This window comes from Sinocyclocheilus rhinocerous, unplaced genomic scaffold (genome assembly GCF_001515625.1).
Source record: "Sinocyclocheilus rhinocerous isolate Xijiao unplaced genomic scaffold, SAMN03320098_v1.1 scaffold1093, whole genome shotgun sequence".
NCBI classification, from domain to species: Eukaryota; Metazoa; Chordata; class Actinopteri; order Cypriniformes; family Cyprinidae; genus Sinocyclocheilus; species Sinocyclocheilus rhinocerous.
In genome coordinates, this window is record NW_015626381.1 from 220,337 (window position 1) to 234,981 (window position 14,645).

The 14,645-nt window shown below is 33.1% G+C and overlaps 1 protein-coding gene across 1 annotated transcript in view; it reads left to right on the forward strand.

Annotated features, from left to right (window-relative positions):
* LOC107713096 (calpain-5-like) overlaps positions 1–14,645 on the forward strand; it is a 34,880-nt gene that overhangs the window by 765 nt on the left and 19,470 nt on the right. Inside the window, exons 2-4 of the mRNA XM_016518530.1 lie at positions 2,436–2,596; positions 6,518–6,649; positions 13,212–13,415. Of these exons, the coding sequence (XP_016374016.1) occupies positions 2,444–2,596; positions 6,518–6,649; positions 13,212–13,415 (489 nt within the window). The 5' untranslated portion in view covers positions 2,436–2,443. The remainder of the gene's footprint in view (positions 1–2,435; positions 2,597–6,517; positions 6,650–13,211; positions 13,416–14,645) is intronic.

Below are 14,645 nucleotides of genomic sequence, written 5' to 3' on the forward strand. Positions count from 1 at the left end.
CTTACAATTTTTAATAAAATTAAACTTGACTTCATACATCCACTAAAATCATGTAAATCCTGACATATCAGGTAATATAATAGTCAGATTTGTATAGAATAATACATTTTAGACATATTTAAAAAAAAATGTTTTCATATGTGTTTTATGTTTTGTATCATATTTAATGCTTAAGGAGTAATATAATAGTCAGATTTGTATAGAATAATACATTTTAGACATATTTAAAAAAAATGTTTTCATATGTGTTTTATGTTTTGTATCATATTTAATGCTTAAGGTTTTTATGACTCATATAGTATGATACAGTGAGAGTATGGAGCTCAAGGAGTAAAAACAGCTCAGTTAATTTCAAAGGCCCAAACTGAGCAAAAATATGCAATGTTGTGCTGATGCTGATATTTATATGGCCAAAAAAACATTTTTATAGCCTGTAATATAAATCAATGAGATCTTTATAACAGTACAGCAGATACTTACATAATATAACATAAATATCAGTCATCATTCTATATCTCCAATAATACGTCTTAGTAAGATGATCTTTAAATGCTTAATTTTATGATCAATGCTCTGTAGCTTCAAAACATATTATGCAATGCATTACAGTGCTGATTGAGAGATGCAAAAATAAATGTTTGATCATATTTGATGCTCACATTTCTAAAAAATGATTTATGGATAATCAAGTAAACCTGAGTTGCTTCAGTCCTTGAAATAAGAGATTTGATCACTGATGACACATGATTTGATATTTTATTTTATAATGCAATGACAATGAGTCATTTTAAGTTTTCAGATGCTTTCTAACTGCCCAAATAAATGGCACCAGTTAAAGACGCACCCTCTGTCTCGTTCTCGTGATCCTGAAGGTCTGTGTGTTGTGAAAGGTTATATTGTGTTTGTCTTCTTGTGCTATCCGTGTGATGATGATGTGGTTCGGTAATTCCGGTCTGGATGGGTGTATGGTGTCATAAACAGATTCATCTGAGCTCCGTATCGATCTTTTCTCTCTCTCAGTCGTGTGTAATGCTTTTATGGCTGTGTGCAGATGTGAATGGGGTTTGTCTTCCATTTGTAAATCCTGCAGGACGACTTCTGGTGCTCCGTCAAGAGTGATAAACACCAGAGCAGAAAGCAGAAGCGTACAGTAAACTAAAGGAGGGCCCAGTCGTGTTTATCAGATGCTTGGAGACAATTTCAGAATTTTTTCCCCTTTTTGGATGTTCTGGTTTGACAGTGTGATACTGACTCATGTCTAACGGCTCATGTGGCTTTTAGCGTGAATGTTAAACAGTTTTACATGAGGAATCATTCCCAACATGTTGTTCCAAACCTGTATTATTTTCTTAATGCAAAACAATTTTGCTTCCATAATGTGTATTTTTTTTCAGACTAGTGGAAAGAAAACATCCAGAATACATATTAAAGTGTTTATTTTATGACACTTTATCACTTTATGGTCTGTAGATTTCAATTACAATACGTATTTTCAAAGGCCATAGGATTTTCTCCTGTATCACTTACATTAGTTTTATTCCTATTAAATTTTAACCCTGTTAACCTGTAGTGCTTGCCATAAACCCCATATTATTTTATTTTAAACAAAACAAGATAACCAGAATGTCCAAACACCTGCGTTTTCACATTTGTGTTAATTTTACAGTGTGTTCTTAAAGGAACAGTTCACCCAAAAATGAACATTTGCTGGAAAAGTGCTCACCCTCAGATCATCCAAGATCAGGATGAGTTTGTTTCTTCATCAGATTTGGAGAAATGTAGCACTGCATCAGTGTCTCAGCAATGGATGCTCTGCAGTGAATGGGTGCCGTCAGAATGAGAGTCCAAACAGCTGATAAAAACATCACAATAAATCCACAAGTAATCCACAGCACTCCAGTCCATCAGTGAATATCTGGAGAAGACAAAAGCTGAGACAAATCCAGCATTCTGACGTTTTTAACTCAAATCCGAATACACAAGTCCATAATAACGCTTCCTCCAGTGAAAAAGTGTTCTGGTGTGAGTCAGGAGAGAAATCTGCACAGATCAAGCAGCGTTTAAACAGCTCTAAACAAATATGTGGCTGGATTTTGTGAGACATTTCTCAACAAACTCATCTACATCTTGGATAACCTGAAGGCAAATTTGAATTTTGGGGTCACCTATTCCTTTAATGTCAAACTGTGTTAAATGTCATTCAGGCCTGAGAAACATATCCAAAACAGTGTTTCGACATCAGGCTTTTTGCTCTATGATATAAATGACAGCCATAACTCAGTTCTTGTTCTGAATAACAACCATAGGCTGTTTCTTCTTAAAACGCACCCTTATGTCAGAAGCGATCAGGCAGAGTAAGGGATGTTGCAGTAAACCGATCCCAGCGCTCCGCTCAATAACCTGCATTACCATCTTCTGTCTGCGTGTGGTTCCAGACTGCGGGATGTTCTCGTTTGAAGAGCAGCACTTCTCAGCCCTGAGGAAACAGTGCCAGCAGAACAGGACTCTGTTTGAAGACCCCGGCTTCCCCGCTGTGGACCAGTCGCTCTTCTATCATGGAAACCGCATCGGAAAAGTCACCTGGAAGAGGCCGAAGGTAAGAAACAACTGCAGGTTTTAAGATGCACATTCTACTATCTACTAGTCATTTATTGCATAATGTGAATCTGTTTGTGTTTAGTTTGTAATCTAGTTTAGTTTCGTCTGAAAATGTCGGTCTGTTTTCCCATTTGTATTAATGAATAAATGTAATTATTTTATAATCCAATTTATTCCATGAATCTGATCATTTAACACATTAAGTTCGGAATTATAGTATGAAAATTGATATTAGTCTACTTTACCTATTCTATTAAATGTAGTTTATAATCCTTTTTTTTTTTTTTTTTAAGAAATTTGATTATTTAATTCTTAAAGTTCAGGACTGAGGTATGAAACTTGATATTGGTCTATTTTACCAATTTTATTTTTTAAATAAATAAAATTATTTTATAATCCAATTTATTTAATAAATCTCATAATTTAACACTTAACGTTTAGGGTTAAAGTATGAAACTTGATATTAGTCCGTTTTCCCTATTTTATTAAATTTGTTTTATAATCACATTTATTTTGATAGTTTAACACTTAACATTCAGAACTGAAGTATGAAACTCGATATTGGTCTATTTTGCCTATTTTATTTTTAAATAAAACTATTTTAAAATCCAATTCATTTTGCAAATCTGATAATTCAACATTTACATTTCAGGATTACATTTTGAAACTTTATATTGGTCTATTTTCCCTATTTTATTATTACATCTAATTATTTTGTAGTCAGATTTATTTAATAAATTTGATAATTTAACACTTAATGTTCAGGATTAAAGTATGTAAGTTGATATTGGTCTTTTCCCCCGATTTTATTATTTATGATTTTATTTATTATGTTTGTTATCAAGGATCACCCTATTTTATTATTAAATAAATACAATTATTTTCTAACCAAATGTATTTAATAAATCTGATACTTATACATGTGAACTATTTTATTATTTTATTTATTTCGTAAATTCTAACATTTAACACGTAACGTTCAGGATTAAAATACAAGCTTTAAAGTATGAGCAAAACAATAGTTAGCAAACAGCACTGATTCATCCAAAGATTTGATAATTAGTGCCCTTTCATAACCAATAATGCACTTGAATCAGTGGAAGGTGGCTGTTTAGACTAAACCCATCTCCTAAATAACCTGCTCGTTGTCATTAATCATATCTGATCTGTGCGTTTATGAAAGGTGTGGCCGTAGATCTTGTGTTACTTACGCATTTAAACTCATGCCAGATACATGTGTTTACAGTTAAACAATAACCTCTTCATACAGTGAACGCTTGATGATATTATATTTAGCCAAAGATTATAATAGTTATTGTTTAGAAATGTGCATGAGGAAAGGTTTGTGTACAGGAATGGTTTCCTGCAGCTGTCATAACTGGAGTCTTGTGTGTGATAAATAAATGTTTTCTTAGCATGTCAATAAACCTGAGCCAGGGTGTATATAAATAAACCAAAAAATACAAATAAAAACTGATTTCATATGCAATATTCAGTACCCTACCATTCAAAGTCTGACTGAAAAAAAAAGTATCTTCTGCTCACCAAGTCTGCATTTATTTGATCAAAAATACAGTAAAAACAGTTAAATATTATTGCATGTAAAATAATGTTTTCTATGTGAATATCTGTTGAAATGTAATTTATTTCTGTGATCAAAGCTGTATTTTCAGCATCATTACTCCAGTCTTCAGTGTCACGTGATCTTCAGAAATCATTCTAATATGCTGATTTGCTGCTCAAGAAACATTTCTGATTATTATCAATGTTGAAAACAGTCGTGCTGCACAATATTTTTGTGGAAACCGTCATATACAATAATACTCTTAATTTTCAGGATTCACAGATGAATAGAAACTTAAAACAGAAATCTTTTGTAACATTATAAACGTCTTTATTGCTGTTTTTATTTTGATTGACCCGTGTATTTTAAACAGTAGTGTATATTATCAAGTCACACTGAATATGACTGCATGAAATATTAGCATCGTTAACCAGCTTGTGTGACAAGTCCTCGGAAATTCATGAATAGGCACAATTTAAGCGAAAGCCTTTAGAGCAGAAGGTCTTAAAATAATGAAAAAACTTAAATTTAATCTAATTTCATGTCATGTACTGTATGAAATGTGTGTTTTCTCTTCCTCCTTCTGATTTCAGCAGCATTTAGCTGAAGCTCATTACACAAAAACAAGCCTAAAACATCGTTGTCATTTAAAACTGAATCCAGTCCATTAAAGGCTTTTTGGCAGTCCATTTAGTTAAATATGCCTGAGGTTTTAAGTAATCCTTGAATGGACTGTCAGTGTTAGACAAGCTTAAAGCTTGCTAATGTAACCGTGTTTGCACAATGATTTTCATCTGTAGATTGTTTGGTTTTGATTGTCTGCCTGTTTTATCATCCGGCAGGTTTGGTCACTCAGTAAAGTAACAGCACAAACTCACAGTCTTTGAGAAACACGAGCATTAGAGTAGTAAACACCATTTAGCAGGTCACACAGAGCAGCGTTGCATTGCTTCATGTATTCAGGACACTCCCTGTTTCTCCGTGCATCATGAATGACGGACTTCTGTTCAGGCATGTGAGTGCAATGTCGTTGAACAAGTGCAATGCAATCTTCCGCCCACCGGAAACCTCCTGTTTGCTGAAGCAGAAGTCTGTTTAGTTCACTCGGGCCGGTGGCACATCAGGCCTTCACTCGTGAAGCAACTCTTCCTCACTGCAGCTGTTGATTTCTTCAGCATCTGAAATAATGCTAGAGAGGTTGTGTTGAGTAAAGCTGTGCAGGGAGAAGGAATAATCAGTGGCTGTGTCTCATTTAGGCTGAAGCATTTGGGGGGAAAATAACTTAAAATATAAAAATAACAAATAACTTTTTTTTTTTGGTCATTGCATTTTAAAAGTTTTTTTTTTTTTTGCTTTGTTTGTTTGTGTTTAAAGCTCCATGTTTACTATGTAGGGCTGCAAAATAAGTGTATATATATATATATATTTATATTTATAAATACAAATATTTGTATTAGTTAATGAAATATAATTAATAGTTATAAAATATAATATTATAGTTAATATAATACTAATAATTTTATCAGTATTATTATCACATTGATATAAAATGACAATATATACATTTTTAGGCCCAACTATGCAGCCCTACATAGTAAACACTGAGCTTTAAACACAAACAAACAAAGCAAAAACATTAATAAATAAATTTAAAAAATACTTTTAAAATAAAAAAACAATTTCACTGTAAAATAAAATTAAGTATCATTGATTAATGAAAATATAGTGGTTTCTTGTATTGTAATACAATAACAATATATGAATATTGATGTTTATTATTATATTATTAGTATTAAATATTAAGTAAAATATAAAATTTCCCTTGTAATAAAACATTTTACAGTTTATTCCAGTGAAATAGTTTTATTACAATGGTAATATTTTATATTTTGATTTAACATTTGTATAGAATAATAATAATCATCATCATAATTTATATTATAATACAATATATTAATATTGATGTTATATTATTGTTATTACTGCATAAAAATATTGATCAAATATAAAATATTACCATTGCAATAAAACTATTTCACTGGAAAACTTCACCAGGCTGTAAGCATGAATGCATATAAAAACAAGTCAGCTGTTAACAATTTTAATGCTTGTTGACTTTTATATTGAGATGCTCACCAATTCAATTCTGTTTTTTTGTTTTTGTTTGAATATCTAGAATTTCATGTTGACTTTTAACCAGAAAAACCAGCTTCCCTGTGTTTGCACATGCAGTTCAGGAGAAAACTAAACTAATCTTTTAAAGGCTTATTAAATGAACATTAAGCAGCCGTTGACAGCGGACAAACACACGGCCCTGCGCTTCTGTAACTGGCTCTTTGTCTGTCTGTGTGACAGGAGCTGTGTGAAGACCCGCACTTGTTTGTGAACGGGATCAGTGCTCATGACCTGCACCAGGGGCAGCTGGGAAACTGCTGGTTTGTGGCAGCCTGCTCCAGTCTGGCCTCCAGAGAAGCTCTGTGGCAGAAGGTGAGTTCATACCATTAGTGCTTAGTTACCATGATAACTTCTACCTAGTTACCGCTCTTTGTAACACTTGCAACTTGTCATGTTTTATGAGATACTGTAAAAAACTGTATAAATAATTAGATCATGATGTGAGCAACGCCAAGGTCATTTCCCAGGAAATGCATGAGCTGATAAAATGTGCATCTTAAATGCAATGTGAGTTGCTTTGGATAAAAAATTAATAAATCTGCCAAATGCATATACGCTACTGGTTGAAAGTTAGGAAAGGATCATGCGACTCTGAAGACCAGCTGCTGAAAATTCAGTTTTGCATCACAGGAATAAATTGCATTTTAGAATATATTACAATAGACAACAGTTATTTTAAATTGTAATAATATTTCAGATTTTTACTGTAATTTTAATTTGAAAAAAGCAGCGTTGGAGAGCAGAAGAGACTGCGTTCAAACACAAACGATCATAATTATTCTAAACTTTTGACCATTCAATTCAAAATTTAAAACAAATACATTTTAATTAAAATAATAGCTCAAACAGAACGCAAGAACTCTTGGCGAATTTTAATTTCTTGTTTTGACGCCAGTGATGGCTAATGCTAATTATCCACCTTCACTGGAATTAAAATAACTAATTATGTTATTTTGTCTGAATGTGTTTTTATCCACCTTATTTTTCCCGTAAGAGCGGTCGTGGTCATTGGTCAGTTTAATGTGTCTGGCTTCCGGTCTCATCCGCATCCAGTGATTTTTAAGCTGTTTAAAACCTCTCGTTTTGCTGCTTGAGATTGCAAACTGGTGTGTCTTACCATATTATTTTTATGCATTATCTTAATTATGAACACACTGGTTTGTTTGTAATGCAAACAGTTTTGACATTTACTGCACATTGTTATTCTTCTCGTTATTTCCCTAATAGCGGCTAATGAACCAGAAGTCTTGCCCATAGGCTTACTTCTGCGTTCAGAAATAAAGTGGATATTTGTTAGAAATATTTCTATTTTTATTAAATTGCAAGGTGACTTTACAGTTTTTTTTCTTTGCAAAAAAAATTTTTTTTGTTTAAAAAGCATTACAAAATTATTTACAAGTATTTTCTTTACAAAACACATTACTGGTTGGTTTGTAGTTTCATTTTATTTTTAGTTTGATAATTTTTCTAATATTTCTATTTGACTATTTTTTTCAATTAAAAAAAAAATTGTAAGTATTTTATTAGTTTTTAATATTCTGATTCAACTTTAATACATTTTAATTTCAGCTTTAGATTTAGTATTATTATTAGTTTTTCTATTTCTCTATGTGTCTTTAATTAATTTGTTTTTCAGTTTTAGTTTTAGTCTTTTTCGTAGTACTTGAATGAAAATAGGAATATTGCCTCGGGGAGAGTTTTTTTTTTTTTTCAAAATCTTAATTTTATTTCAGCTTTGTATTATTTCGCCAAAGCAATTTTTTATTAGTTTTAGTGTGAGTTTTAGTTAATAATAACAACATAATGTTTCCAAAACAATCACAAGCCATTTTTGCGATATTGACAAAACATCGGACACAGTGTGAAATACACAAATAGTTTTCTAACAAATAACGAATGTGTTATTTTTCATGAAATCTCAACCTCTGCTGAGTGTTTGATTGCTATTGTTTATACAGCGGTCCAGTGAGCTCATAATTTCACACAGAACGTGATGTTTCCTCATTATAGCTGCACTGTAATTCTTCCAGAGTGAGCCTTGGGATGTGCTTACCGAGCAAACGCTGCGTTATTAGGACGAGTCTTGTTTCGAGAGAATCAGATGCGACTAATTGGAGACTTGGGGTTATCACATGTTCATTTGTGTCCACACACGACGCGCAATCGTGGGCAAACATGGCCTCCCCCGAGACGTTTCCTCGTTTGTTTCCCTGTGTAACACATTTCCAGATCCGAGTACATGGAAAGAGTTTTTTTAACGCACTTCCGTTCACTCGTGAGATTACAGTCGCTCCACATAACTCTCATTAAAGCACCTGTCGCTGTCACACCGCTGTACACTCATCTCCCTCCTGAGGTCTAATTACTGTCCTGTAACGCATCCCCCTGAAGACACACACTCACATAGTGAGACAGCATTTAACCGTGCTAACGCTGGTCTTAAAAGTAGGGTGCAAACTTATGTTGCCATTCAAGACAGCATCACATCTTAATAGAGAAGACAATCCCAGAATGCATTGCAACAAGCTCTGTGAAAAAATAAATGTAATTAAATTGTTTCTTAAAGCCGCCTTTGCATTATAAAGGGTATATCATGCATTATAATTATTCATAACATGCATCGTAATACATTATATCTTGTTAATGCATTATATCTTGTTAAAATGCATAGTGTAACAATGAATTGAAAAGTGTTATAATGTAGTAACTGTGGTTACAATTATTCATGAGACTGTACAATGCATTATAAGGTGCATTACAAGGCATAACTAATGCATTAAAACAAGCTGTCACACCGCTGTACACTCATCTCCCTCCTGAGGTCTAATTACTGTCCTGTAACGCATCCCCCTGAAGACACACACTCACATAGTGAGACAGCATTTAACCGTGCTAACACTGGTCTTAAAAGTAGGGTGCAAACTTATGTTGCCATTCAAGACCTCATTTTGGCCATTTTATTAAGGCAGCATCACATCTTAATAGAGAAGACAATCCCAGAATGCATTGCAACAAGCTCTGTGAAAAAATAAATGTAATTAAATTGTTTCTTAAAGCCGCCTTTGCATTATAAAGGGTATATCATGCATTATAATTATTCATAACATGCATCGTAATACATTATATCTTGTTAATGCATTATATCTTGTTAAAATGCATAGTGTAACAATGAATTGAAAAGTGTTATAATGTAGTAACTGTGGTTACAATTATTCATGAGACTGTACAATACATTATAAGGTGCATTACAAGGCATAACTAATGCATTAAAACAACTTATACATAAAGGCTTTAAGTAAAGTGTTGTTTTATGTTGTTTTTACTCGTTATTAGGAATTAGCTTTTATAAATGTATTTTTAAAATATCTTTTAATTGTGGGGTAACACTTATTCACAGTGACCTTGTTATACATGTTATGCATGTACTTGCTAAATAACAATAAACTATGCATAATTACATGCAACTAAACCAAGCCCTAATCCTAACCCTAGCCTGAAATTAAGTACATTTAATTAATTGATATATTACTTAGTACTTGTTTGTATGATTACATCTTAAATTACCCAAATTAACCCATAGAATTATACCTCAGATGTCACCTGAAAGTGAAGTGTAACTAATTTTTGCTTAAGCTTTAGTAATTTTGTGCGTTTGCGTGTTTGTAAATATTACTATTTAAGTTTGTTTAATTGTTTTTTTATATCCTGTTACTAAATTAAAAATGTTTCAACTTAAAGGCACATTTTTCTAAATTTTCATGTAATATTTATATTTCCTTTATTTAAAAAAATATAGTATATTTAGTATATTTATATGTAGTATATTTAATATAGTATATATAATAGTCTCAGTCAACGATTAAAAAAAAAACTTTTCAGTACTGTATGATATATATTAAATAATAGTCTGTGTTGCAGCATAGGGCAACTTTTTTTGTAGTATTTTTTTTTTTTTTTGATGATTTAAATATGCATCTGATTGATAATGCTGCTAAATTGCTTTATTTACATTTATTTACAATTTACAACTTTTGTTTTTTATTTTCAATAGATTGTCGTGCAGTTTAGGCTATATACTGTATATAGATATAGTAAATAATATATAATATAAAAATACATTTTCAATGTAATATCTTTTATTTTTTGTCTGATTGTTCATTAACAAAAATGTTTTTATAGTTTATTTACTTAAAAAACTTTTCAGTGCTGCATGAAATATCCATAAAACTGTGTAACTGCTTGCTGTGTTGACAAGCTGAAATGTAATGCAAGTACTTCATTTTATTATTTAACGCAAAAATAATTCTTTAAAAAGATCAATCTAAATAAAAATGATCTATTTTAACCATCATTTGAGTTATAGACGTTCGTACCTGGGCGAAAAAGTTTTCATAGATAATGTGAGAAATTTACATATGCATACAGTATATTTGCATCATTTTAATGTGCCTGTCATTGTCTGTTTAGCTGACGTTTCATAGCACACAGAGAACATTTTGATAGTTTTATGTGCCAGAATTGTTCTTTTGAGATGATTCTTTGAATGAACTTGCTCACAAACTGAACTGAATCAGCTAGAGTGATTCTTTAACCGCTTGTATGTCTCATACAACTAATACAACCAAATATGTCACCAGAAGTATAATGGAAACACTCGATGACGCAAACAAACTGATGAATTGGCTTTTTGAATCAGTTCATTGAAACAAACTGTTGGAAAGAATCAGTGAGTCAGATTTCCCAGAACTAATGCGTGGAGTTTGTTCAAAAGCTGGGCGCTTCGATTGATTCCCGATATCGATCCGGACGTGTTGTGGTTCGAGACTCTTGACCTTCCAGTGCTCAAGAACGAAGCATTCACATACAGAAACTAAAAGATTTTATTCATCCGTCTAGAAGCATCAAAACTGCATTGGATTACATGTGCACCAACAAAACGCAAGCACTTACAGTCTTTCTAAAGAGTTGCTTTAAGATAAGAAACAAAACTAAGTGAAGCTAAGTTTTTATGATCGATCTGTGAAAATAAAAAGGTTTTTAACCAGCACAGAGAACATCTAAGCTGTCTGTGGTTTTAGGATACGATGCTTGGAGAGATTTGATCTCTTAATGGTTTTTGTGGAAGGTCAAAGAGCAGGAGATTTTCTCTTTGGTCGCTCCCTCCTTGAAAGCGAACAGAAAGTACATGACTTTGCGCACCTTGGCCAGCTCCGCGATCCTCTCTCCGAACTCCTGAATATCCGCCTCCAGACACTTGATGGGCGAGTCCTCGGCATCCCCGGCGTTCCTCCAGAACTGGCCGATGGGCTCCAGCAGCTGTCTGGTCATCAGGTTGGTCAGATCGGGCGTCCAGAGCTGGCAGATGCCGGTGACGGTGAAGCGTCCGGTTCCTCGCAGGCTGGTGTTCCAGCGGAGGAAGCTCAGGTCCTGTTGGCTGAAGTCCAGCCGGTAGACGGACTCGTGTGGCAGCAGAAGCCGCTCTCCGTCCTGCCGCTTCTGACCCTTCTGCTGTAGCGACTGCACCCTCAGACGCATCACCTCCGCCAGCTGCAGGTCCTCAGCGAAGCTCAGCTCTGTTTCTGAACCCATGAGCGGATCGTCTCGGTGCGCTTGTGCTCTGTGTGTGATTGAATAAACTCTCTCCTCTCTCAGACTTCATTTTCCATGCCGCCGCTCCACCCGCCTCTGTGGCCCCACGGGGCAAAAAGCCTGGTTAGTTGGGGACTTTATTGATTCTGCCACACAGTCTCTGAGCCTCTGGATGAGTTTGGGAGCAGGAGGAGGAGCGAACCAACCGGAGATTCACTGCTAGTGTTTGACGTGTTGCAGCACTAGGCAACAGATGCTTACTGCTGCAAAACAAACACACAAAAACGTTGAATTTTTGGTAGGGATTTGTTTTATTTTTTTTAATGTAAATATGCATCTGATTGATAATACTGCTTTTTTTCTTTTCTTTTTTTTTTTTTTTCTATTTTTTTTTTTTAATTATTATTATTTTTATTTTATTTTTTATTTTTTAAATTTTTTTTATTTTAATGCTATGCTATGCTATGCTATGCTCGCATTCCCTTTACCAAATGCATATGGACATTTTACATCATTTATTTATTATTACTTATTGTTATTATTGTTGTTGTTGTTGTTGTTGTCCTATTATTATATATAGTTTTTGTCTGATTATTTTTTATTACATTGTCATGCAGTAAACATCCAAATATAGTATAAAATAAAAAATAAATAAATATCGCAATTAAATTTTTCAGTGTAAATGCAGTGCAACGAATGCCTCTTATGATTTATATATTCTTTACTTAGTGTATTATTATTATTATTATTATTATAGACTGAGTTTATAGCATTAAAGTATTCTGAATTGAATGTTAAAATGTGCTTAACTCATGAAAATGTCCTTAAAATCTGTGTTGTTATTGTTAAGTAAAAGTAAAACTAATGCTATTGAAATTTAATTTGGGTTGTTGAAATAAAGTTGAAACAAAATATAAATATTAGATGGGAAAACTTAAAGGAAAAAAAAAAAAATATACTGTATTGGCAAGTAACTAGTACAAGTCAAGTACTAAAATTACTAAAACAAAAATTAAAATAAAATACTAAGATAATTATATTTAATAGTAAAATAGCATTGCTTTAAATAGGGTTAATTTATGCAAAACAATTATTTCATCAGAAATTAATTTCCGATTTTCTTTTTTCGTTTTGTGTTTTCTATGCATGTTCTTGAGCTTTCACTGTATGAAGCTCTTATAATTCCATGTTTTTATGGTTTTTATTCACCGTTTTTTTCCATAGGTTTGGCAGTGTGCATTTAGTTGCCTCCAGATATAAAAAGCAGTATTTCGTCTGTTCACAGGTTATCCCAGATTGGAAGGACCAGGAATGGGACAAGCAGAAGCCGGAGAGCTATGCTGGGATTTTTCACTTTCGGTTCTGGCGTTTTGGAGAATGGGTGGATGTTGTTATTGATGACCGACTGCCAACCGCAAACGGGACGCTCATCTACTGCCACTCTAACGACAGTAACGAGTTCTGGAGTGCACTGGTGGAGAAAGCCTATGCCAAGTAATTACCACAACCAATAGAAACAGAATAAATACAGGCGTGCACATATTTAAAGGGGTCATAGGATGCTACATTCACTTTTACAAGTTGTTTGAATATTGTCCTATCCTAACAAACCATACATCAATGGAAAGCTTATTTATTCAGCTTTCAGATGATGCATTAATCTCAATTTCCAAAATTTGACCCTTATGACTGGTTTTGTGGTCCTGGGTCACATTTGTGTTTCATGCAATTATGTGCTGCGTCCAGAGCTGGGTAGTAACTGATTCCATGTAATCTGGATTACGTAATCAGATTCCAAAAGTTAGATTCAATTCCATTTTAAAATACTCGTAATCAGACTACAGTTGCTGTTTTATGGATTACATGATTACGTATTATTTACACAACAGCAATAAATTATTCATCATTTATTGATTCTCCCTAATTCCTCTTTTTCATCTTTTAAATGTTCCTTTCTGAAATAGCCTACTGCTTCATTGAGAAAGTCTCCCAGTTTTGTGGACGTTCACACAGAGACCAGTCATTAGTCAGGTGCTACACTGCATTTGACCACTGATTTACAAAAATCATTTCAGGTTTAAGAAGTGTTTCAACATTGCATAAAATTCTGATGAACACATTCATTTTTATTTGAATTAGCACTCTGTAGGTTATTTAACCATATTTTTCCATGTCTTTAGAAGGCTTTTGTTGTTCAAACACATTAAAATGAATTCACAAATTCACAAATAACTTTTTTTCTCATCTGATCCTCTTTCACCTAATATATTTACTTAAAGTACACCTAAGATTTTAAAATAAGATTTTAAGTATCATTGGTTATGGTCACATGACATGCGGGTAAACAAAACAAAAACAAAAAAAAAAATATATATATATATATTTTTTTTTTTAGTAAGTGTTTTATTTTGATTGATTTTATAATGACTTTTTTTAATTTAACATTTATATGATTTAATTAATTATAGCTTAAACTCATGAACCCCCTGCAGTTTCTTTACAAATCCCAGTTTGGGAAACCTTGACATTAATATAATGTTTAGCCTCCTGAGACCCAGCTATGGACTTTTTGCCTCTGTAGTGGACATTATATTTTAGTGAATTTCTCTGAGACCTCACATGTCACAGTTTTAAGTCTGGATGTCCTGTACAGAGCACATTCAGGGCTTTCCAGAGATACCAAATGATTGGATGTTTCACCATGACCACTCCCTCTCCT